Raw genomic sequence first — 26,617 nt, 5'->3', positions numbered from 1 at the left:
TGTTCCTTCTCCTGCTCCTTCTTCGGCCTGAGCACGCACGAGATCACCGAAAATGGCGGAGGCCTTCTGGCAAATTGTAGTCTCAGTGATGGTGTCTCCTGAGATCTCTTTGTCCTTGATCCACACAAGAAGCAGCCTCCTCCATCTCGTCATGCACGTGCGTTCTCTTGTTGGAGAAAATAGTGACGCCCTTAGAAGGTGTTGCTGCTTTGATGGCCGCCTTCTGCTTCAGGATGGTGCCTATCATAGACGGATTCCGGCCATACTCCTTGGCGATCGCACTTAAACGCATGCCAGACTCGTACTTTTTAACGATTTCAAGTTTCGTCTCCATCGAGAGCAGCATCGTCATCTTCTTCTTTCCTTCGGCAACATTCTTGGGACCCATGGCTACAGTAATACGTAATAAATACACTACATAACGTTATATACAGTCTATGTATAGTAAACACTAATACAGTATAGTGCACAGTAACGAATGTTTATTAGCGATAACACGTGGTGTACGAATGTACTGTATATTAACACTAAGTCAAACAAGCGAAAGCACACAATGTCTGTTAACGATACCGCGGTCGGAACGAAAAGAGAGAGAGAGAGAGATGAACGCCCGTGCGTAGGCAAGCTGGGATAGTTGCCGACCAATAGGAAAGCAGGATCTTATGCGTCAGCTAGCGTCAGAGTAGGGAGATAACCAATGGTGTGAGCGGGAGGCTGTAAGTGAGTCTATCCAAGTTCAAAGTCAGGCGGCGCGCTTTTTAAAATTACTCTCGGCGAAGAGTTGGGATCTCGTAAGGTTTTCGTATCCTGAAATTTTATCCGTATCCTGGGGCATAAAAATCTTCGAATCACTTTTCGCATCCTGAATTTTTCGTAAGCAGAAACTTTCGTATCCAGAGGTATCACTGTACAGACAAATTTTAACGTTTGTCATATCTATTGTATAAGACAACTAGTGAATAGCAAAATCATCACTCTATAGACTAGCTTTTGTTGAATCATTGAAAATCCAGAATTATCAACATAAAGGCGATTTTATATCATGCGTTTTCTAAACATGCCAAAAGGCACAATTAAAACAACAACCAATGTTTTGTTTACGTTTATCTCTGATCATAACGAAGAAACAGACGCATTTACACATCTGTGTATAGGTTAGTTTTTGCATCGACAGCAATCTTACCAAGTATTGATTATATTTTTGATTTTGTTATTACCAATGTTCTACTTGATTCTTCTTCGAATTTCCAAATAATGATATGAATGCCATTTATATAATGTTATTCTTTTATGACGCCGCCTGAAATGGAAACCTTTCATTCGTTTACTGTATGCTCCATCTTCGATCATAATAAACAAACGAAGGCATTAAACACGCATGATCAAAGTGATAAATAATATTTAAAGCTTTTGGTAAATATGTTATTAAAAAATTTACCGTATCTACAGTATATAAATTCCTACATACTGTACGTAGCAAAGCAGGAAAACTTTTTTTTTATTTATATTTTTTTGCGTGTAATCAACAATAACAAACTGCCGCTAATGACAGAATGATAATTTACGATAATTCCAAACTGTTACGAAAGATAATTGTCCATTTCATATCCAAAATACTTTTCCTAACTTCAGTTATAAGTCCACTTATACCCACCTCAATTATGGAACCTTCAGAAAAAAAGTAAAAGAAGAAGAAAGTACTAGGCCGTGTTTTAAAGTCATCGAACAATTAAGTTACCACTATAACGTTCAACGTGACATAGATGGTGCGAGTTTGGAGAAAGTAAGGAAAATTGAATCATGATCGACTTTTAACATAATTAATACTTTGTGAAGCCACAAAGATTTCATTTGTTAGAGAGAGAGAGAGGTAAAAAAATGAGAGTAGCGAAAGTAGCGAAAGGTAGCCTAGCTATAGAAAAAAAGAGAGAGGAGAGAGAGAGAGAGAGAGAGAGAGAGAGAGAGAGAGAGAGAGAGAGAGAGTGTGAGTTAGTTTTAAAAGTACTAAACAAAAAATATGATAGATCAAAACACATTGGTGCTTATGTAATATTAACTAAGTGTATAGATGGTTTGAATAAGTTAAGAAATGGTATAAACAATACTTTGTTACTGTGTTCATACGCGTATATTATTGAGAGCGGCAGGTAGACATCAGCTGATCTGATCCCAGCCAGAAGTAAAACAAAAAGAAGTCAGCAATACTGGATTTTTAAAACACACCCGAAATTCAAAAACAAATGCACATGTTTCCGTAAAGCGCAATTAACTTTTTAAAGAGTAGCAATTTTCTAGAATAAAATGATGTTTCCTAAAAAATTGTGGTTTGCTGACGAAATTGGATACAATATTTTAAGCTGTGATTGAAATGGATGTATACACGGTATAATTTTTTCGTTTCGTATTTAATTGACACTTTAAGAAAGACGATTTTGGTTTCTTCATATATTTATAAGTATTGTATAACACGAGAGAGAGAGAGAGAGAGAGAGAGAGAGAGAGAGAGAGAGAGAGAGAGAGAGTGTGTGTGTGTGTGTGTATCAGCTGTTGTAATCGAATGCCGTGTTTTTGTTTCGTGTACCTCTTGAAGGGAGGAGGATAGGACTTTCAGCAGAAGGTTGGGAGGAGGGAACAGGTATATCCTGGACCATCTGTTCCAATCCAGGGACATGGCATCCACTGCTTCTGCCTTGGGGTCCTCGTACGGGGCCACATATCGAGGAAGTTGATTGTTGTCGCTCGTCGCGAAGAGATTGATCTGAAGTTCCAGGACTTGGTGAGAGATGAAGGAGAATGATCTTGCGTCTAGAGACCATTCCGACTCTATTGGGCTTGTCCTCGATAGAGCGTCCGCCGTCACGTTGCGGAATCCTTGTAGGTGAACTGCAGACAGGTGCCATTTCTTCCTTTCTGCCAAACGAAAGATCGGGAGAAGCACCTGATTTATCTGGGGCGATCTCGAGCCCTGACGATTGAGACATCTGACTACCACCGAGTTGTCCAGAGTCAGACGGATGTGGATCGAGGGAGGCGGGGAGAGTTTCTTCAGGGTGAGAAGAACCGCCATGGCCTCCAAGATGTTGATGTGAAACGTCTTGAATAGGGGAGACCATGTTCCTTGAACCTGTTGTTGGTGGGAGTGACCTCCCCAACCCTCCAGTGAAGCGTCCGTGTGGATGTTGATCGATGGAGGCGGGTGTTGAAGAGGGATGGACCTTTTCAGGGCCTTTGCTTCTGACCACGGCTTTAAAAGTAAGCGAAGTCTGTTCGGAAGCCGTCTCTTGAGGTCTCTTCGAGCGATGGATGCGAATCGTCTCCAGACTCCCGCGGCATCCTTTAGCTGTGCGCGAAGCACTGGGTTTGTCACAGAGGCGAACTGTAGAGAGCCGAGAACTTGTTCCTGTTGTCGTCTTGAGATCCGTTTGGATTTTAGAAGCCTTCTGACAGACCCTGCTACTGTATTTCCTTCCTTTTCTTCTGTGGAATGGAAAGGTGGTGTGACTGAAGGTCCTAATGGATTCCCAACCATTGGAACTTCTGAGCTGGAGAGAGGCAAGATTTTTCCGCGTTTATCTTGAAGCCCAGATGCTCTAGGAACTGGGTGACTTTGTTGCAGGCTCTCAGACAATCTTCGGGCTATGTCGACCAGACTAGCCAGTCGTCTAGGTAGGCCATCACTTGGATGCCCTGAAGACGTAGCTGTTGGACGATTGCGTCTGCCAGCTTGGTGAAGATCCGTGGAGCCACGTTGAGCCCGAAGGGCATGGCCCTGAAGGCGTAACTTTTCCTTTGGAGTCGAAATCCTAGGTAGGAGGAAGTGTAGTGATTCATTGGAATGTGCCAGTAGGCATCTGCCAGGTCTATGGAGACTGTGAGGCAGAAGGGTCCTTATTTGTTGCAGAGTCAGCATCTTGAATTTGTTGTTCGCAATGAACTTGTTGAGAGGGGACAAGTCTAGAATGACTCTGAGTTTGTCTGAGTCTTTCATGGGAACACAAAAGAGTCTCCCTTGGAACCTGGTTGATTTTACCCTCCTGATCACCTTCTTGTTCAAGAGTTCTAGGACATATTCTTCCAGGAGGGGGGTTGACTGTTGGAAGAATTGCTGGAAGGATGGGGGTGGTTGAGTCCAGCTCCAGCCCAGTCCTTTCTTGATGAGGCTGTGTGCCCAAGGATCGAAGGTCCAACGATCCTGGAATTGGCGGAGTCTTCCTCCCACCGGAAGCACTTCATTGCTTCTGGTGTCCCGAGGGTTTGCCACCTCAGCCGCTAGCTCCCCTTCCTCCTCTGCCTCTGGAGGGACGGTGAGAAGAATCTCTGCCAGAGCCTCTGCCTGAGCCCCTACCTCTGGGACGAAAGGTAGTCGAATGTTGCTCATAGGCAGGGGTGAAGACCGGTGACTGCGACACCACCGGCTGGGGGACCAATTGAAAGGTCTGTTGTGGCTGCGTAGCCACTTGGGGAGTAGCGGGACCCGGAAACTGTCGTCTTGGTTGACGTTGCTGGGGTCTGGGTTTTGAGGATTTCCTCTTAGGCTGAGGGCCATCGTCCTGAGAGGACTTCCTCTTTCGGGACATGCCCCACTTGTGGAGAAGGTTCCTGTTCTACGTGGCAGCTTTGTCCACTATCTCTTTCACCAAGGTAGACGGGAAGAGATGTTTGCCCCAGATATTGGAGGAAATCAGTCTCCGGGGTTCGTGTTTCACCGTTGCACTGGCGAATACGAATTCCCTACAGGCTCTGCGAGCCCTAGCGAAACTGTACAGATCCTTGGTCACAGTCGCCAGGTGTGACTTAGCAAGGACCATGGAAAAGTCCGGGACTCTGGTGTCCCCGGCCATGAGTTCTAGCTGTACCTGATGTGACAGCGAAGCGGCGAGTCTCTCCTTGGTATCCTGTTCCCTACGAAGGAGATGATCGTTCAGTCGTGGGAGGTCCTCGTTGAATTGACGACCAGCCACATAAGGTTCTAGCTTTCCTACCGTGAAAGTCAGCTGGATGTCTTTCCAGTGCCTATCATCAGGGGGAAGAGTAAGGGAGAAGGGTCTGCACTCCTCCAGTGCAGGGCAAGGTTTCCCTTCCTCCACAGCCTTCATGACCGCTTGGAAGGACTTTTCAATGAAGGGGAAGGTCGCAGTAGCTGGAGCAACAAAGGTTGGATGCTTCTTGCTCAGCGCTGGCATCTTGGAGTTTGTGAAACCCCGACTCTTCACTGCCTGAGCTAGCATAGCTTGGGCCTTTGCGAGATCGAACACTATCACTGCCTTTGGTTCGGTCTCTTCTTTTGAGGCTGGTTCGGACCTGAGCCGGACGAAACAGTCCGGATAAGCCTCGAAGTTCGGGAAGAATTCCACTTCTTCCAGAAGAATAGAGCCAACCCTTTCACTAATGTAGATTTTGCCAGTAGTGATTGGCATATGCTCGGCGTATCTCCAAGGTGGGGAGGTCCTTAACTGAAATCTTCTTCGGTTGTTTGAAGCCGACAAGAGTCGTCCGGAATTGTTCCTGGGTCTCACGCAGCTTCTTGTCCATGAGGGCTTCAAGCATTCTGAAGACCTCTTGAGTGGCCGATGGAAGAGGGTCCGGGGTGGCAGAAGTCGAAGGAACAGGTTCCTCGGACGGTGCTGGAGTTGCTGGGGGAGCTGGAGCGACCTCGTTCTCCGAGTCAGGGTATTCCACCTGATCTTCCTCATAGTCGAGCTCCTCGCCCATGAGGTTCTTCTCCGTCTCTTCAGACACCTCCGACATACGTTCCACGTTGTCGGAATCAAGAGGGCACTCACGCATGGACTGAGCCATGTCGATGTTGGGTTCGACCACTATTTGGACGGTGGGAATTTGTTCTCCTTGGATGCTTTCGGAAAAAGCAAAGCCCTCAAGTCTTCATTGGGAAGATATGGTCCAGTGACGTTCTTTTGGAAGCCACGCACCCATTTGCGTAGCTTCTCTCTAGCGATGGTAGGAGGATCGTTGAACGCCTCGTCAAGAAGACTCTTGCAGACTGAACAGTTCTGCGGGTCCCAGAATTTAAGGTCGCCTTTCTTGGCGGCGCAGGGGGCGTGGGTCCGGCACGCCTTGTGCCCGTAGAGGTCCGGGTGCTTAACTCCACAGAAGTTGCTTTCGCACTTCATATACTTCTCCTGTAAAAGAAAGAGGTCATGAGTACATGGAAGGCATAAGAATGACTTACATTACTCTAGACTTAAGAATAACTTAATCTATAATAGCATATTAATGTTCAAGATTGATGAGCAGGAAAGGAAGTAGATAGACACATAATTGTGAATCCCGCCCAGCCGGTTACCGTAACCTTATCCTTAGACAATTCCTTTGGACCCGAGGGTTTCAAATGGGGGAAATCCGTATGGATGAGCCAAGCTAGGCTTCTTAAAAAGGAATTGTCCGCAGAGTGTACAAGGATCTGAGACCACTCAGAGCCTTGGGGGAGAGGGGAAAATAGGATAAACCCCTTAGTAAAATGTAGGTTCCGGCAATCGACTGCGTTCCAAAACCAATGACCCAGACCAACTGGTACTTTGTCTATTGAAGAGTCGTGAGTTGTTGCCTCAAGAGAACAGCAGCAGCTCGCCCCCATGTATCGGTACTCTTTGTCAGCAAGGGGAAGGTCAAGAGGAAGGTTACAAAAAAATTCATCTCGGCTTGGATTCACAAGGTCATCAACCTGGTAATCAATCCCGACCCCTCTCCACCACGATAACTCAAAGCATCCCTGGCATTAAAAAAGAACTACTCTGTGATGCAGGTACTGCTAATGGGTGTGTGGAAGTTTCAAACTACCTTCACTGCCCTTTACCACCAAGACATGACACGCAGGAGCATGGAAATGTTTTCCATTGCTCCTGTGGTGGCTGCACAGCAAGTGGGTTAAGGGGACCATCTGCTATAGTGTTTGAGAGAACAATTTTAATTTAAAAAAATCGAAAATTGTTTCATTGTTTCTATTTATGCAGAAACGTATTGTACATGCTCTCCAGAAGTTTCAGGCAATTATTTTTTTTTCAAATAATGAAGATAAAGCGGTCTTTAAATGATGACATCTTTACTGCATCGTCTACATGACTGAGTTCGACAGAATCGTCTTTGCATGTTTATTTTTGCATTTATATAGCTTTTTCTTTTCACTTATATTTTGAAATCTCGTACGTCTAGCAGAGATGGAAGGCATTGGTAGAGGGTAGGCGAACGTAAACTGCGATCTACGAGAAGGACAGCCAGAGTTTCCAAAGACGTGTAGAAGCTACGTTGCATTCTAACTAAAACTCTGGCAACTCATGACACCCTTACACCAAGTGTAGTAGTAAACTTAGGTTTTCAATATTAATCTTACCCGATAATCATGTAGCTGTCAACTCCGTTGCCCGACAGAATTCTACGGAAGGGATACGCCAGCGATCGCTATACAAGAGGGGGGTGTACTCACCAGCGCCACCTGTGGCCAGGTACTGCAGTACTTCTTGTTGACACCACCTCAATTTTTCCTCTGTCGTGCCTCCGGCTAGACCTACATGGATACGCTGTTGATTCTGGAGTTTTTGCTCACGATTTGGTGATGTATTTGCTCTAGAGTTTAGCTTTCGCTATTCAGGAAGTTTTATCATTAGCTTAGCTAGCTTTTGGAATTAATTTGATTAATTATGGTGACGAAGAGAGTATGAACTCTTTCACTTTTAAATGGCCGACCCTTCCCTTAGACGGAAGTGTTGGTGTCTAAGAGAGTATAGACTCTCTTTCTTAATTTTGCTTAACAAAAGTTATAGATTTATTTTATATCTCTCCGCCTTTTATAGGCCTCTTCGATTAACTTCCTTTTATTATAAACTTATTAAAATTAATTTTTATATTTGTTTATATTCGACCTTTCCTAATAGTAGGCGGTCTTTTCTTGGTACCGAAGTTAATTAACATTGAGCCCGTCATTTCGGTTTTACCTGTTAACATATTATGCTATTTTAATGTTTTTGAAAGAATTTCTTTGATAGTCTCGTACTGTTTTCAAAGTTGAACTAACGTTTTGTTTTGTCTCTGCAGTTGTTGACGTTCAGAACGTTCAACTTGCACTCTATCGTTACGATAGAGAGAGAATTTTCACGGTGTCACGTTGCAGTAAGAGTAAACCGTTTCTAGCGTTTTGTTCATTCTTTCTTAGCTTAATGGTTTTAATTCTAATAAAGGAACTTTTTATTTGGGAAATCTTTCAGTTTTTTTCCTTTAACAATAATATGTTTTAACGATATATATGATTGGGCTCTTCTCTCAGGTTCTAAGTCAAGAGAGAGAGAGAGAGAGAGAGATGAGACGGAGGGAGAGAGAGGAGGATAAACGTTTCGTTCAAGCGAGTAACGTTGTTATCGTTTTTGCTCTTCTCCCTAGTCTCTTTAGGGGAAGAAGGTAAACGTTTCTAGAGTTTTTTCTTGTTCTCAAGCTTTATGCGGTGAGAGATTTTAAACGTAGTTTATTTGATCTAGTGTTTAGTCTCTTTCCAGCCACTGAATTATTTATCTTTCATTAGATTTTTCTGTTACATTGTAATTCTGTTTTCGCAATTACTAACTTTTAAGGAAGGATAGAATTGCGTGTTTCAGGTACAAACCACTTAAAGTTTCGAGTTCAGTGAAATAAGTGCAAACAGAAAATCAAAAGTGATAAGTGATAAGCGCAAAGTGTTACAGTGTTGCGTTCGAGGGTTCGTCTGTTCGTGCCAGTTGTTCGCCTAGTCTGGGACCTCTTACAAGCTCCCAAGCCCAGGGGAGAAGTAATGTCGAAGGACTTATGGGTTCAGCAGGCCTTGATCGACGAACAGACGTTTTCCCTCCGTGGTTTCGGGTGTATCTACACACGTTGCCGACGTGATCACCCCACCCACACAAAGACGAGAGAGCCCTTTTATTCCTCGTCTGCGGAAGAGGTTTCTCGCAGAAACCATGGACCAAATCTTGCAGCTTTTAAGTGCAAGTCGGTCCCTTCCGCACAAGTCCAGCTCCTAGGTGTAGCCATTAGCCCTGGGTCAGTTCGGACTTGCTGCAGTACGACAACTGCACACCTCCCAGAGAGGCAAGGTGGTATCGCAACAGGCAGTAGCTCCGTCTGTTGCCGCACCAGCTGTTTTAGACCCTCAGTCTCAACGGACAGTAGCTCCGTTTGTTGTTGTCTTTCTTAAACTCTAGTGGTCTATGCTGCAGACAATGCAGTCTCAGCTTGCGGTGTTGATGCAGGAGTTTCAGGCAGAGAAGGTTAATACACCTCCTCCTGCGAACGCTCCTCCTCCTCTGCGCAGTACAATCTGCCAGACGTATGAGGTTGAGGTTCCTCAAGCTACCTCCATGCGTGAGCTGCCGCGTTGGGAGTTGCCAGATACCAGCGCTGTGCAGCAACCTCCACTTTCCTTGAGGCAGGAGCCTCTTACCACGCAGCAACCTCCTCAACAATGGGGGCAGGAGCCTTATGCCTTACAACCTCCTCTACCCTTGAGGCAGGAGTATCTTGCATTACAACTACCCTCGAGGCAGCAACCTCTTGAGGTACGACAACCTCTACCATCCTTGAGGCAGCCACCTCAACTCTCGCAACAACCACCTCCACTTTCCTCGAGGCGAGAACCTCAACTCTCGAGGCAAGCACCTCAAGAACCTCAACTCGTGAGTCAAGAGCCTCTCTCTGCGCAGCCACCTCAACCCTTGAGGCAAGCGCAACTCTTGAGGCAGGAACCTCATGCTATGAGTCAGCCATCTCAACGCATGCATCTGCCACTTTCTCCTCAGCTTGAGCCTCTTCCCATTCAACTTGAACCGCAGTCTATGCAGCCTGAGCCTCTCTCTGCGCAGCTACCCCCTCAACCCTTGAGGCAGACGCAACTCTTGAGGCAGGAACCTCACAGGATCAAACCATGAGGCAGGAGCCTCATGCTATGCGGCATCCTCCTCAACCCATGAGGCAGGAGCCTCATGCTATGCGACATCCTATGGGCTCTCGTGGCATGGTTGGTTTCGACCTGGCCTTTCATTAGAAGGGGCTAGTGTTCGATCCCAAGTATGAGGTAGAAATTTATTTCTATTTGAACACGATGTTGTGTTGATATTTATCCATATTGACTCATTAGAGGTAATTTGAATGAATTACTACCAATTGTGTCACGTGGTGGCCCGGGGAAATCTGGTAAAACTCTCTGGTAAAGAGACTGATGTCTCACCAGGTAAATCCTCGGACAGCTAGATTAGTGTCAGGTTCAGATTTCTTTTAAGCAGCATGAGCCTCATCCCATGCAGCATGAGCCTCATCCCATGCAGCATAAGCCACACGCCATGCAACATGCTCTGCTTACCTTACAGCATGCTCTACATACAGCATGCTCTGCATACCTTACCGCATGCTTCTCAGTCACACATCTTTGGTTGTTGCCAACTCACTAGACTGTCAAGCAGTTTCATAACGTTGCCTTCTAGTCTGCTGCTTTTGCACCAGTGAAACCCTCACTGAGAGAACTTAGCTTTTCTCGGATATGGTCCCTGTAGATGAGAAAGTGCTATTCTCCCTCCTTCTGATATTCCCTTGAGGACTCTGTCATTTGGAGAGGAGCCTTTAGCTGCGTAGCCTCCTATGGACTTTTATTTAAGCATAACATGCTTCCAGGGAAGGTAATGGTTCCACTTCAGTCGCTAACCCCGTCTGTTACCACACCTGCTCCCATAGACCTTGAGCTGTGTTGCAAGACATGCAGTCCAAGCTTAGTCCTTGTTAGAGGATTTTTTGTTTACGGAGTCAGTGTGTCACTGGGAAGACGTTCAACAACCAGCAGAAGTGACTTGTTGTGACGCAGTGCGGCAACCTCAGCAACCCGATAAGGAGTTGTCTGTACGACCCAGACAGTCTAGACAGCTTCGGGTTGTCACTGTACTTCCTCGCTTCCCCATGGTTGACAGTTCACAGACTGTGCAGCAGTACCATGATCTTGTGTCCGGCTCCGTCAGACGACTGGCTTTTAAGAGCTCCCACAAGTCGTCGCTGTCTGGAGATTCTCAGATGGACTATGGATCTGACCAAGGAACTGGGCCTCCTGGTCAATTTTGAGGAGTCCCAGCTCGTCCCATCCCAGACCATTGTCTACCTGGGTATGGATCTTCAGAGTCGAGCTTTTCGGGCTTTTCCGTCGGCCCCAAGGATCTTCCAAGCCCTAGAATGCATCCAGAGCATGCTGAGAAGGAACCGATGCTCAGTCAGGTAGTGGATGAGTCTAACAGGGACACTTTCATCGCTGGCCCTGTTCATCGTGTTAGGGAGACTCCACCTCCGCCCCCTTCAGTATCATCTAGCTGCTCACTGGATAAAGGACATGACGCTAGAGACGGTCTCAGTTCCTGTTTCCGAAGAGAGGAGGTCTACTCTCGCGTGGTGTAAGAACAGCTTTCTTCTCAAGGAAGTCTACCTTTGGCTGTTCAGAAACCCGACCGCCGTCTCCTCTCGGACGCATCAGACACGGGCTGGGGTGCGACTTTGGACGGACAGGAATGCTCGGGAACATGGAATCAGGAGCAAAGGACACTTCACATCAATTGCAAGGAGTTGTTGGCGGTTCATCTGGCCTTGATAAACTTCAAGTCCCTCCAGCTTAACAAGGTGGTGGAGGTGGACTCTGACAACACCACAGCCTTGGCTTACATCTCCAAGCAGGGAGGGACTCATTCGTGGAAGTTGTTCTAGATCGCAAGGGACCTCCTCATCTGGTCAAAAGATCGAAAGCTCACGCTGGTAACGAGGTTCATTCAGGGCGATATGAATGTCATGGCAGATCGCCTCAGCCGGAAGGGTCAGGTCATCCCCACAGAGTGGACCCTTCACAAGAATGTTTGCAGCAGACTTTGGGCCCTGTGGGGTCAGCCAACCATAGATCTGTTCGCTACCTCGATAACCTAGAGACTCCCGTTGTATTGTTCTCCGATTCCAGACCCAGCAGCAGTTCACGTGGATGCTTTTCTGCTGGATTAGTCCCATCTCGACCTGTATGCATTCCCGCCGTTCAAGATTGTCAACAGGGTACTTCAGAAGTTCTCCTCTCGCAAAGGGACACGGCTGACGTTGGTTGGCTCCGCTCTGGCCCGCGAGAGAATGGTTCATAGAGGTACTGCAATGGCTGGTCGACATTCCCAGGACTCTTCCTCTAGGAGTGAACCTTCTACGTCAACCTCACGTAAAGAAGGTACACCCAAACCTCCACGCTCTTCGTCTGACTGCCTTCAGACTTTCGAAAGACTCTCAAGAGCTAGGGGCTTTTCGAAGGAGGCAGCCAGAGCGATTGCCAGAGCAAGGAGAACATCCACTCTCAGAGTCTATCAGTCTCAAGGGGAAGTCTTCCGAAGCTGGTACAAGGCCAATGCAGTTTCCTCAACCAGTACCACTGTAACCCAGATTGCTGACTTCCTGTTACATCTAAGGAACGTAAGATCCCTTTCAGCTCCTACGATCAAGGGTTACAGAAGTATTTTGGCAGCGGTTTTCCGCCACAGAGGCTTGGATCTTTCCACCAACAAAGATCTACAGGACCTCCCTAGGTCTTTTGAGACCTCAAAGGAACGTCGGTTGTCCACTCCAGGCTGGAATCTAGACGTGGTCCTAAGGTTCCTTATGTCATCAAGATTTGAACCTCTCCAATCAGCCTCTTTTTAGGACCTCACATTAAAAACTCTTTTCCTCGTGTGCTTGACAACAGCTAAAAGAGTAAGTGAGATCCACGCCTTCAGCAGGATCATAGTTTTCACATCTGAAACGGCTACATGTTCCTTGCAGCTCGGTTTTTGCTAAACGAGCTTCCTTCACGTCCTTGGCCTAAGTCGTTCGAGATCCCAAGCCTGTCCAACTTGGTGGGGAATGAACTGGAGAGAGTACTTTGCCCAGTTAGAGCTCTTAGGTACTATCTAAAAAGGTCTTAACCTTTACGAGGACAATCAGAAGCCTTATGGTGTGCTATCAAGAAGCCTTCTTTTCCAAGGTCTAAGAACTCAGTTTCTTACTATTCAGGCTTCTGATTAGGGAAGCACATTCTCATCTGAAGGAAGAAGACCTTGCTTTGCTGAAGGTAAGGACACATGAAGTGAGAGCTGTGGCTACTTCAGTGGCCTTCAAACAGAACCGTTCTCTGCAGAGTGTTATGGATGCAACCTATTGGAGAAGCAAGTCAGTGTTCGCATCATTCTATCTCAAAGATGTCCAGTCTCTTTACGAGTACTTCTACACCCTGGGACCATTCGTAGCAACGAATGCAGTAGTAGGCGGGGGCTCAGCCACTACATTCCCATAATCCCATAACCTTTTAACCTTTCTCTTGAATACTTTTTATGGGTTGTACGGTCGGCTAAGAAGCCTTCCACATCCTTGTTGATTTGGCGGGTGGTCAATTCTTTCTTGAGAAGCGCCGAGGTTAAAGGTTGTGATGAGGTCCTTTAGTATGGGTTGCAGCCCTTGATACTTCAGCACCTTAGAGTTGTTCAGCCTCCTAAGAGGAACGCTGCGCTCAGTAAGGAAGACGAACTTGTTAAAGGCAGAGTAATGGTTCAAGTCGACTTCCTTACCAGGTACTTATAATTTCATTGTTATTTTGAATAACTGATAATATGAAATACGGGATACTTAGCTTCTTGATATACATGTACACTGGTTTTCACCCACCTCCCTGGGTGTGAATCAGCTACATGATTATCGGGTAAGATTAATATTGAAAAATGTTATTTTCATTAATAAAATAAATTTTTGAATATACTTACCCGATAATCATGATTTAATTGACCCACCCTTCCTCCCCATAGAGAACCAGTGGACCGAGGAAAAATTGAGGTGGTGTCAACAAGAAGTACTGCAGTACCTGGCCACAGGTGGCGCTGGTGAGTACACCCCCCTCTTGTATAGCGATCGCTGGCGTATCCCTTCCGTAGAATTCTGTCGGGCAACGGAGTTGACAGCTACATGATTATCGGGTAAGTATATTCAAAAATTTATTTTATTAATGAAAATAACATTTTTAAATACCACGTTTAGGGAACCTTCATGTAGGAATAAACAATAAGAGTACTAAATAAGGTTTCATGAAAGTGTTTTCTTAATTTTTTTTTAAGAAAAAACTGAAAATTTACAGCAAATATTTTGGGAGCTCATAACTCAAAAACATACTTATTCACACTTAGGTACATTTTTCTCACTTATTTATTGCTTAGGTACATTTTTCTCACTTATTTATTGCTTGATTTTAGAGAGAAGGATATCATTGAAAAGAAGAATAAAAATTGCACAATTTTGTGTACCAGAATTTTTTTTTTCTCTTCATGATTATTTTACGCCTAGACGAAGAAAAAATTCTTAAAAAAAAAAAGAAAAATAAAGTCTGTCACACAGAATTATTTGATTTATAAAGAAGTTTTGATGATATAATTTTGAATACAATTGGTGTCATATTAGTGGAGAAAAATGTACCTAAAATTTTTTTTTTAATCATGATTTTTGCTAATAAATGAAAAAGTTTTTTTATCAAATGACTTGAAATTTTTATAAGATGAAGCTATTATGTATGTCTAGAACATATGTGAAAATTGTGTAGTTTGAATCATTAGAAAAAAAGTGACGGACATAGCGGACGGTCCCCTCATACACCTCAACTTCTTGATGGACAAGTAGCATAGTTGTGGGCTAGGTTAACCGGGACTAGTCTAGGGTGAATGAGTAAGAATGACCGACTACCTTTCTTTCCTTCACTTCTCCTCAATTGGGGAATCAGCATCAGGGTCCTCAGCATAGCTGGCCTCATCTTTCTGCAGGTAATAACCATTTCCTTTGTGTAATCTAGTGTAGAAATAAAACTTGTTGCATCCCTAATACCTATAGCAATTGGGATTGGGTAATTTTTATGGTACTCTCTAAGATTCTTATGTCTCTGAGAACTCATACCTAGATCAGTCATATTGGTAGTATCACGAGCACAGCTTGCAGAGGCCTATAGCCATGCATAGCACAATATTTTTAGCAAGGTGTAAGGCTTCCTACAGAGTATGGTCTATATCATAAGGAGATAACCCTGGTTAATGGCAAGAGCCAGTTGGTATGGACGTCCACCCTCCTAAGAAGTAAGTCATCCCTATAAAAAGCAAGGGTTTGTTTAGAGTGATGGAAAAAATTACATTTTTTTTAAATTATTATTACTAGCCAAGCTACAACCCTAGTTGGAAAAGCGAGATGCTATAAGCCCAAGGGCTCCAATAGGGAAAATAGCCCAGTGAGGAAAGGAAATAAGAAAATAAATGATTAGAACAAATTAACAATAAATCATTCTAAAAACAGTAACAACGTCAAAACAGATATGTCATATATAAGCTATAGAAAGACTTATGTCAGTCTGTTCAACATGAAAACATTTGCTGCAACTTTGAACTTTTGAAGTTCTACTGATTCAACTACCCAATTAGGAAGATCACAGCTGGAATAAAACTCCTAGAATACTGTGTAGTATTGAGCCTCATGATGGAGAAGGCTTGGCTATTAGAATTAACTGCCTGCCTAGTATTATGAACAGGATGGAATTGCCCAGGAAGATCTGAATGTAAAGGATGGTCAGAATTATGAAAAATCTTATGCAACACGCATAATGAACTAATTGAACGACGGTGCCAAAGAATATCTAGATCAGGAATAAGAAATTTAATAGACAGTAAGTTTGTCCAACAAATTAAGATGAGGATCAGCAAGTGAAGACCAGACAGGAGAACAATACTCGAAACAAGGTAGAATGAAAGAATTAAAACACTTCTTCAGAATACAGTAGATTGATCCCCAAAAATCTTGAAAGACTTTCTCAATAAGCCAATTTTTGTGCAAGGGAAGAAGACACACACCTAATGTGTTTCTTAAAAGTAAATTTGATGTCGAGAATCACACCTAAAATTTTAAGTCATACAAAGTTAAAGAAACATTATCAATACTAAGATCCGGATGTTGTGAAGCCACTGTCCTTGACCTACTTACAATCATACTTTGAGTCTTGTTAGGATTCAACTTCATACCCCATAATTTGCACCATGCACTAATTTTAGCTAAATCTCTATTAAGGGATTCAGCAACCCCAGATCTACATTCAGGGCATGGAATTGATGCAAAGAGAGTAGCATCATCTGCATATGCCACAAGCTTGTTTTTAAATATTAAACTTAGCCGGTGAATATATAATAGCTGACGTCTCGGACGGCTCGACAGAAACCAAAAACTCGCGAGCGATCGCCATGAAGGTTGCGGGTGTTACCACCAGCGCCGACTATCGGCCAGATACCGCATATACTTGTAAACATCTCCAGTTCTTCTCTGTTGGTCTTATCGACAAGTTGATTCCGCTCGCTGATGACCTTGAGTTTTCGTCCTTTTTAGTGAAGTACTTTATTTTGGTTGTTTTTGAGCTTTCGCTGTGACGGGTGTTTTTTCTTCAATTAAAACTCTTGAAACCCTTTTTTGGCTAGTATTTATTGTTGATGACTTTGGTTTTGTTTTGGTTTTTCTCTGATTGTTCAATATGGCTGACCCTTCTCCTATCCCTGGACCTAAATTTCGCAAGTGTAATGCGAGGGATTGTAACAAACGTCTTCCCAAGGCCTCTCTCGACCCACATACCGTTTGTTCTAATTGCCGGGGTAAATCCTGCCAATTAGGAGATCGGTGTGATGAGTGCGTGGTCTTGTCGGAATTCGACTGGCTGAATATGATAAATATACTCGTAAGCTGGAGAGAGATAGGGTGAGGAGAAGCTCCTCTAGGTCGTTGGAATTTTCCTCCTCCCATGCCCCTGAACCTAATCCTTCCCCTGTAGTAGTTGTTCCTGAACCCCCTACTAGCACTCATGAACCGTCCATGCAGGATATGTTTCTTGCGATTCAAGCTTTAGGCGAAAAAGTTGAGTCCTTAGCATCGGACCGTAACCAACTCATGTCAGATGTGAAGTTATTGAAGTGTCAGAGTGGTAAATCAGAAAATCGTAGTGATAAAGTGATAAGTGCGCAAAGTGTATTTAGTGTTGCGACCGAGGGTTCGTCTGTTCGTGCTTGTCGCTCCCCCAGTCCGAGACCTCTTTCAGGCTCCCCTGCACCAGGGAGAAGTAATGTCGTAGGACTTAAGGGGACGAGAGGCTTTAACCAACGTACAGACGTTCCTTCTTTGGTATCGGACGTTTCTCGTCAAGATCGCCCTTACCATAAGACGGGTGAGACTGTGTTCTCCTCGTCATCCGAAGACTTTTCGCAAAAGAAACCTTGGCGCAAGGTTTCTAGACCCTTGAAGCGAAAGTCAGTCCCTTCAGGACAGGTCCAGCGTCCTGGCTGTAGCCATTGGGACAGCTCTGACCCTTTGCAGTCGTCGGAAGACTGTTCGCCTATTAAACGCAAGCGTAACACGGGGTCCGAGGGTCGCGTTAAAGGCAATGTTTTGCCAACACAGACGTTACCATCGTCCCGGCCCGTTCCGACTCCCGTTGATCCCAAATGGGTTGTCCTGCGGGACATGCAGACTAAGCTTGCCTCCCTTATGGAGGAGTATGACGTTGAGCAGATTCGCGATGATCCTTTGCTTTCGAGTCGCCGTTACGCTGAACGAGACTCTGGCCGTCAGCCGCCCAAACGAGTATTTACTCGTCCGTTTGACGTTAGTGCTGACGTTTCTTGTACTTTGAAACGTGATGTCAGTAGTTTTTCACGTCAGTCACGTGACATGGTTTCTCCCTCGCTGCAGTCTCGTGTTGACTTTCAGCCGCTACCGCAGTCTCATGTTGACGTTCAGCCGCTGCCTCAGTCTCGTGTTGACGTTCTCGACGTGACGTTGAGCGTCAATCACCGCAGTCGGAGGTTGTTTTGCCTGCTCAGTCTATGCAGTCAAGGCAGTTCCGACGTGACGTCGAGCGTCAATCAACTTCAGTTGTTGTTGTTGTTGGTCAGTCACAAGGATTTCAGTCCTTTCAGCAGCGGCGTGACGTCGCTTCCTCTACTGCTACTGCTGCTCCTTTGCTTGTTGACATTGCCTGTCAAGCGTTGCCGCCGCGGCAGGTCTCTCCTTTTCCTGAGACTCGGCAATTGTCGGACGAGGTTCCTTCAGATGAGGAAGTTGCTGATCCCCCTCCAACTGATATTCCTTTGGGGACTTTGTCAGACGGAGAGGAGCCTAAAGCTGCTCAGCCCTCTATGGACTTTAAAAAAATCATGCTGATTTTTAAGGATCTGTTTCCGGACCATTTTGTAACTGCTGCTCCTCGTTCGCCGCCGTCAGAGTTTACGTTAGGCCTAGCTGCTTCGAAGCCGTCCTTTACTAAGCTAGTGCTCTCTCGCTCTTCTAAGAGAGCTTTACGTTTGCTAGGCGACTGGTTGATCACCAGGAGGAGTTTGGGGAAGACAGCCTTTGCTTTCCCTCCTTTTAAACTGGCTTCTAGAGCGAGCGTCTGGTATGACACGGGAGAAGTTCTCGGCTTGGGAGTTCCTGCCTCTGCCCAGGGAGACTTCTCAAGCCTCGTAGACTCTCCCCGTCGCCTGGCCATGAGACGCTCTAAAGTTTACTGGTCCTCCTCGGACCTTGACCATCTCCTCAAAGGGGTTTACAGGGCCTTCGAAGTTTTTAACTTCTTAGATTGGTCGCTAGGAGCCTTAAGCAGGAAGATCTCTTCGGCCGACCGTGATGTTTCCGTGCTTATTATGTCCTGCATGGACAAAGCCATCCGTGATGGCTCTAATGAGCTCGCCGCCACCTTTACGGCAGGAGTCCTGAAGAAGAGGGAGACTCTTTGCTCGTTCCTTTCGGCAGGAGTAACTCCCTGCCAAAGGTCGGAGCTTCTCTTTGCCCCGTTGTCATCTGCCTTGTTTCCTCAGCAGTTGATCAAGGATATTGCGGCTTCACTGGTGCAGAAGGATACCCACGACCTGATGGCTACGTCGGCGCGCAAGGCTGCTCCTTCATCGTCTTATGTCGTAAGACCCAAGATCGATACCCCAGCGACGAGGTTTATCCCGCCCTTTCGTGGCAAGAGCCCCCAGTAGGGGAGGCGCTCGTGCCGACAGTAAAAGAGGCAAGAGGAGAGGATCCAAGTCCTCCCGTGGCAGAGTCTGACTGCCCACGTCCTCAGACAGCGGTAGGGGCCAGACTGAACAACTTCTGGCAGGCCTGGGAGAAGAGGGGTGCAGACCGAGAGTCTGTGTTGTTGCTCAAGGAGGGGTACAAAATACCGTTTGTACGGAGACCTCCTCTAGTAACAGTTCCTTTAGACCTCTCTCCCAGGTATCGAGAGGAGTCAAGGAGACAAGCTCTACATCAGCAGGTGTCTCAGTTGCTAGAGAAGGGAGCGGTGGTGAAAGTCTCGGACCTTCAATCACCGGGATTTTACAACCGTCTCTTCCTAGTCCCCAAGCATACAGGAGGTTGGAGGCCAGTGCTGGATGTCAGTGCGCTCAACGTTTTTGTTGTAAAAACAAAATTAACGATGGAGACCACGAAGTCCGTCCTAGCAGCGGTCAGAGAGGGAGACTGGATGGTCTCTCTCGACCTGCAGGATGCGTACTTCCACATTCCTATACACCCGGATTCTCAACCGTATCTAAGGTTTGTATACAGGAATGTGGTGTACCAGTTCCGAGCACTGTGCTTCGGCCTCAGCCCTGCTCCTCTTGTTTTTACGAGGCTCATGAGGAATGTGGCAAAATTTCTTCATTTATCGGGAATTCGAGCCTCCCTGTACCTGGACGACTGGCTACTCAGAGCGTCGTCCCGTCATCACTGTCTGCAGGACCTTCAATGGACGTTGGATCTTGCAAAGGAGTTGGGACTGTTAGTGAACTTAGAAAAGTCTCAACTGAATCCCTCCCAGACGATTCTCTATTTGGGGATGGAGATTCGTAGTCTAGCTTTTCGGGCTTTTCCGTCTGCCACCAGGATAGATCAAGCCTTGCTCAAAGTTCGCCTCATGCTGAGAAAAGACCGTTGCTCAGTGAGAAGTTGGATGAGCCTCCTAGGGACTCTGTCATCCCTGGAACAATTTATCTCATTAGGGAGACTTCACCTTCGCCCTCTCCAGTTCCATCTAGACTCCCATTGGGACAAGGGCAAGACTTTGGAAGCTGTTTCAATCCCGATCTCCGAGCCAGTAAAGACGTGCCTGAACTGGTGGGACAGCAACATAAGTCTTCGAGAGGGTTTGTCCCTGGCGGTCAAGAACCCAAACCACGTGTTATTCTCAGACGCGTCGGATTTGGGTTGGGGAGTGACTCTGGACAGTCTGGAATGTTCGGGTCTTTGGACGTCGGATCAGAGGAGCCTGCACATCAACTGCAAGGAGCTGTTGGCTGTTCACTTGGCTTTGACGAGTTTCGAGAGTCTTCTACGAAACAAAGTGGTAGAAGTGAATTCGGACAACACCACGGCCTTGGCGTACATCTCCAAGCAAGGAGGCACTCACTCCCACACACTGTTCGTCATTGCAAGGGACCTCCTCATCTGGTCAAAAGATCGAGGCATCTCACTGTTGACAAGGTTCATCCAGGGGGAATTGAACGTCTTGGCGGACTGTCTCAGTCGGAGAGGTCAGGTGATCCCCACAGAATGGACCCTCCACAAGGACGTGTGCAAGAGTCTTTGGATGACGGGGTCAACCCACCATAGACCTCTTTGCGACCTCTTTGACCAAAAGGCTCCCGACCTATTGCTCTCCAGTCCCAGATCCAGAGGCAGCCCACATAGATGCCTTCCTGCTGGACTGGTCTCACCTGGACGCGTACGCATTCCCGCCGTTCAAGATCATCAACAGGGTTCTGCAGAAGTTCGCCTCTCACGAAGGGACAAGGTTGACGTTGGTTGCTCCCCTCTGGCCCGCGAGAGAGTGGTTCACAGAGGTACTTCAATGGCTGGTAGACGTTCCAAGGAGTCTGCCTTTAAGGATGGATCTCTTACGGCAGCCCCTCGTAAGGAGTCTTCATCAAAGCCTCCCCGCGCTTCGTCTGACTGCCTTCAGACTATCGAAAGACTCTCAGGAGCTCGAGGATTTTCGAAGGAGGCAGCCAGAGCGATCGCGAGGGCTAGGAGAACATCTACCATCAAGGTCTACCAGTCGAAGTGGGAGGTCTTTAGAGATTGGTGCAAGTCATCATCCATTTCCTCTTCCAGTACCTCTGTAGCCCAAATTGCAGACTTTCTCCTGCATCTGAGAAATGTTCGCTCCCTCTCTGCTCCCACTATTAAGGGCTACAGGAGCATGTTGGCTTCTGTGTTCAGACATAGAGGCTTGGATCTGTCCAATAATAAAGATCTCCAAGATCTGCTTAAGTCCTTCGAGACCTCTAAGGAGCGTCGTGTGTCAACTCCTGGTTGGAACTTAGACGTGGTCCTAAGGTTCCTAATGTCCGACAGGTTTGAGCCATTGCATTCAGCCTCCCTGAAGGATCTCACCCTCACGACGCTTTTTTTGGTGTGCTTGGCTTCGGCTAAAAGGGTCAGTGAGATCCATGCCTTTAGTAAAAACATCGACTTCTCTACAGATAAAGCCACATGTTCGCTTCAGCTTGGTTTCTTGGCCAAAAATGAACTGCCTTCTCGTCCTTGGCCTAAATCTTTTGATATACCTTGCCTATCAGAGATCGTAGGCAACGAGGTTGAAAGAGTACTGTGTCCAGTTAGAGCTCTTAAGTTTTATTTAGCTCGTACCAGATCTTTACGAGGTGGGTCTGAGGCCTTATGGTGCTCCGTTAAGAAGCCCTCATTGCCTATGTCTAAAAATGCTTTATCATATTTTATTAGATTTTTAATCCGAGAGGCACATTCTCACTTAAGTGAAAAAGATCGTTGTTTACTTAAGGTCAAGACGCACGAAGTAAGAGCGATAGCAACTTCCGTGGCTTTTAAGCAAAACAGATCTCTGCGAAGTATTATGGACGCGACCTTTTGGAGGAGCAAGTCGGTGTTCGCTTCATTTTACTTAAAAGACGTCCAGACTCTTTATGAGGACTGCTACACACTGGGTCCATTCGTTGCAGCGAGTGCAGTAGTGGGTGAGGATTCTACCACTACATTCCCTTAATCCCAATATCCTTTTAATCTTCTCTTGAAATGTTTTTAATCTTGTCTTGGGTTGTACGGAAGACTGAGAAGTCTTTCGCATCCTTTTTGATTTGGCGGGTGGTCAAATGTCGTTTCTTGAGAGCGCCCAGATTAAGGGTTTTGATGAGGTCCTGTTGTATGGGTGGTCGCCCTGGATATAACAGCTCCTGGGAGTCTTTCAGCATCCTGAGAGGATGGCTGGGCTTCGTGAGGAAAGCGGACTAATAAGGCAGAGTAATCGTCAGAGTCAGCTTCCTTACCAGGTACCTATATTTAAATGGGTTTTGTTATGATATAATTGTCAAAAACTCATGAGCATATACGCCTTTATTGTATTAATACTGGTCTCTACCCACCACCATGGGTGTGAATCAGCTATTATATATTCACCGGCTAAGTTTAATATTTAAAAATGATATTTTCCTTATAAAATAAATTTTTGAATATACTTACCCGGTGAATATATAAATTAAAGGCCCTCCCTTCCTCCCCGATAGAGACCCAGCGGAATGAGAAGAACTGGAGATGTTTACAAGTATATGCGGTATCTGGCCGATAGTCGGCGCTGGTGGTCACACCCGCAACCTTCATGGCGATCGCTCGCGAGTTTTTGGTTTCTGTCGAGCCGTCGGAGACGTCAGCTATTATATATTCACCGGGTAAGTATATTCAAAAATTTATTTTATAATCAAAATATCATTTTCTAGGCCAAACTACGTGTCATGTGTATATAATATGAAAAGTAATGGGCCAAGAACACTACCCTGTGGAACACCAGATATCACATTCCTATACTCACTATGGTGCCCATCAACAACAACTCTTTGAGATCTATTACTTTAAAAGTAATTTGCATTTTTCGTAACGATATAAACCTGGAGCTATTTATACAGATTGGCCTGCCAGCACCTGTCCCCCAATAAAGTCTTGCCTACAAGCAAAGTAGTAGGTGCTCAGCTCAGGATTGTGAGTGAGCCGGATAGCCGGTTGGGGTAGTTATCCTTCGCTAAGAGTTTTAGGGCTAGTCATGCAGCTAGGCTGAAAGTAATATCCCTATAAATAGCTCCAGGTTTGTATTGTTAGGAAAAATATCAATTACTTCCAAATTCTCATGTTTATTGAAAGAACATTACCACGCTATTTAAAAGTACTGTAGGGGAAAACATTTCACAACTAAAGCCTGATTTCTAGGTAAACAGGTGGCAGCTCTGTGCTGCAAAATAACACTAATTTGTTATAATTTTTAACTTTAATTTCATAACCATAGATTATTTAATTTTTGATGATCCGGATTATGGTTGATCTAGATATACTGATAACTGATTTTCAAATTAATGAGTTTTTATTGTATTCATTTTTTCCTCTTAATGCCTTATCTTTGTTACATATTTGTTTTTTTTTTAGGTGAACAGCACAGTCCCAATTGCCTCTGAAGTTTATAAGAAAGTTGGAGCTGATCCTAGCCGCATCTTTGGTGTTACCACCCTTGATATTGTGCGTGCCAATGAATTTGTGGCTGAACTAAAGGTAATGAGCTTTAAGGTTTTTCATAATTGTTCTCTGTACGATACAGTAATTTGTTGGCTGTCATGGGTAATCTGTTCTAGGACTCTGGGATAGCTGTAAAACTGCAAAGTATATGCAGAAATCTAAGGTATATTTTTTCATTATAGTTTTCAAATTTTTTACATTTTATTTTCTTTATAAATTTAAGCTTTTATAAAGCCTCCTAACACTTGTTATGCTTATCTATCATACACAACATAGATTATGTAAAATATTCATAAGTTTAAAAAAAAAAAAAGCAAAACAGAAACAGCAAATGAAAATGATAGCCAGCATACATAAAATATAACTAAGATATAAGAAGTATTTACATTATTATACAAGGTCCACAGAATACTCTCAGGACTCCAAGCTAAATAATGAAATACACAAGTTCTTACCAAGATGTAGGTCTTAAGTTAACTTCATAGGCTTTTATGCAGCAATGACAATATTTTGTTTAAAAAGATGTAAAAGTTGATTTGCAGGGACAAAACTTCTGATGATGAACAAATGAAGTTCCAAACTTTTTCATATCCTTCAAGTTATTATATCGTTGGTAGTATGAAATTCAGAATCACTGCAGATATAGCTGAAATATCTCCACTCAGGAGTAGTGTTCAGTCAAGTCTCTTCCCTCTCACTCATCATGTCCTTTATATACGAGGGAACAACTCTTGAACGTTCCTGCAGGACTATCTAGAATTGTCCAGCACTGCCAACATGCTTCTTAGGGCCAACGTGGTAATTCTGAGAAATCTCTAGGACTCCCGTTCCAGAACACTATGATGTTTTCGAGATAAATAATTTTATTTCTATACTAACATATGCAGGTATTCATTGACTTTTGTCCCATGCGACATACGACTGTTCAAGTTGTTGACCAATTTTTCATGGCGATGACGTCACAAGTTATTCGAAAATAGTACACTAAAATATTTCATTGGAAATAATCAATTTTCTTGTATAAAAATGAACTGATTTATCTTGGTATGCTAGCATTTTCTTTTATTGATTAATACAATAACCATTTTCAGTAAAAAATATAATATGCCTGGTGACATATGACTGGCGGAAAGAGAGCAGGCAATAGTGATTTCCTTCTAATAGGCTAATGATTGATATTCCCGTAATCGAAACTTTGGCTTTCCATAGTTTTATATCATCTCTGATAATAGATTGATATATTTTTAATGGACGTATGCTAATAGGACAAATACAGTGAACCCTCGTTTATCGCGGTAGATAGGTTCCAGACGCGGGCGCGATAGGTGAAAATCCGCGAAGTAGTGACATCATATTTACCTATTTATTTAACATGTATATTCGGACTTTTAAAACCTTCCCTTGTACGTAGTACTGTTAACAAACCACCCTTTAATGTACAGAACACTTAATGCATGTACTACAGCACCCTAAACTAAAACAGGCACAAATATTAAAGGCGATTTTATATCATGCGTTTCCTAAACACCTAAAAAGCACGATAAAAAATGGCAACCAATGTTTTGTTTACGTTCATCTCTGATCATAATGAAGAAACAAACTCATTTAGTGTACACATATATGTATAGGTTAGTTTTTGCATCGATTATATTGATTATACAGTACTGTATGTTGATTTTTTTATTACCAATGTTTTAGTTTACGTATTTTTCTTAGGACTTCCAAATGAAATCTTTTTCTTTATGACGCCGCCTGAAACGACGGCGTGTACGCTCAGTAAACAACCACGCTCAGAACAAACAAGGCATTTAACGCGCATGATGATAGTGATAAATAATGATACAGTACATACAGTATTTACAGTAAAAGCATTTACAAAATGTTACCTTACAAATATAAATTATACAGTACAGGTACTTGTACGTAGCAAAGCAGGAAAACAATTTACGAGAGAGAGAGAGACGAGAGAGAGAGAGAGAGAGAGAGAGAGAGAGAGAGAGAGAGAGAGAGAGAGAGAGAGTGAGTGAGTGAGTGAGTGAGTGAGTGAGTGAGTGAGTGATTGATTGATTGATTGATTGATTGATTGATTTTGTTTTACGTACGTAAATGTAAATTTTAAACAAAAAAAATATGATAGGTTACAACATGTAGACTTTTAAAACCTTCCCTTTAACTTAATGCATACAGTACGTACATTACTAAACTATAAAACAGGCAGTAAGAATATTAAAGTAAAAAATAAAGATTGTTACTGTACTCACCACGAAAGAAGTTGAAGAAAAACTTGAATGGTGATGGCGATGAATTTGCTGCACAGTAGAAATGATGATGATGAAGCTGATGATGTGTTGTACTGTGCAGTCAATGATAGTATTTTACGTCTCTTCAGACGGAGGTGTCTTTTCCTGGGACACCTCTTCAACTTCTTCCTGGGAAACTTCTTCAATTTCTTCCGAAGGCGTACTAGCAGGAGGAACTGGCTCTTTTTTGCGAGGCTGGAAGAAACATTGTGATCGGTTGTTGCCGCTGCTTCTTTTTTCAATCCAAGAGCATCCTGTAGGGAGTCATGATGTCATCGACCTTGTTGGAGAATTGCATCGAGCGAACCATATCCTCGTCCCACTCTTGTAACATTTCTTTCGCCTCCTTGATATGGTTGCAGAACTTGGCAAGCCGTTCTAATGTTAAGCCCGTTTCTTCGACATTTTCTTGGGTCTCTTCCTGGGTATCACTCTCTTCCTCACTTGCCGATTTCGTCAGGTCTTCGAGGTCTGCGTCAGTTAGGGGCTGGGAATGGCAGTCCAACAACTCGTCGACGTCTTCAGTCGTCATGTCGCCAAACCCGTCACCTCCAATTATGGCAGCCAACTGCACAGATTTCCGTATTGCAGAGTGTTAGATTTCCGACGGAGTAAATCCCTTGTCGTCGTAAACAATATCGGGCCACAACTTCTTCCAGCTCGCATTCACGGTTGCAGGTTTCATCTCTTGAAGTGCCTTCTGAATATTCTGCAGGCACGTGGCT

General features: G+C 44.5%; 1 protein-coding gene across 1 annotated transcript in view; it reads left to right on the top strand.

Annotated features, from left to right (window-relative positions):
- The window catches only part of LOC137631802 (malate dehydrogenase, mitochondrial-like), a 176,802-nt gene that overhangs the window by 58,652 nt on the left and 91,533 nt on the right, over positions 1-26,617 (top strand). Inside the window, 1 exon segment of the mRNA XM_068363785.1 lies at positions 23,506-23,628. Within this exon segment, the coding sequence (XP_068219886.1) occupies positions 23,506-23,628 (123 nt within the window).

The sequence above is a fragment of the Palaemon carinicauda genome, chromosome 40 (genome assembly GCF_036898095.1).
Source record: "Palaemon carinicauda isolate YSFRI2023 chromosome 40, ASM3689809v2, whole genome shotgun sequence".
Taxonomy (NCBI): Eukaryota; Metazoa; Arthropoda; class Malacostraca; order Decapoda; family Palaemonidae; genus Palaemon; species Palaemon carinicauda.
Note: the sequence above shows the minus strand (reverse complement) of the source record. Positions and strands in the feature narration are given on the sequence as shown.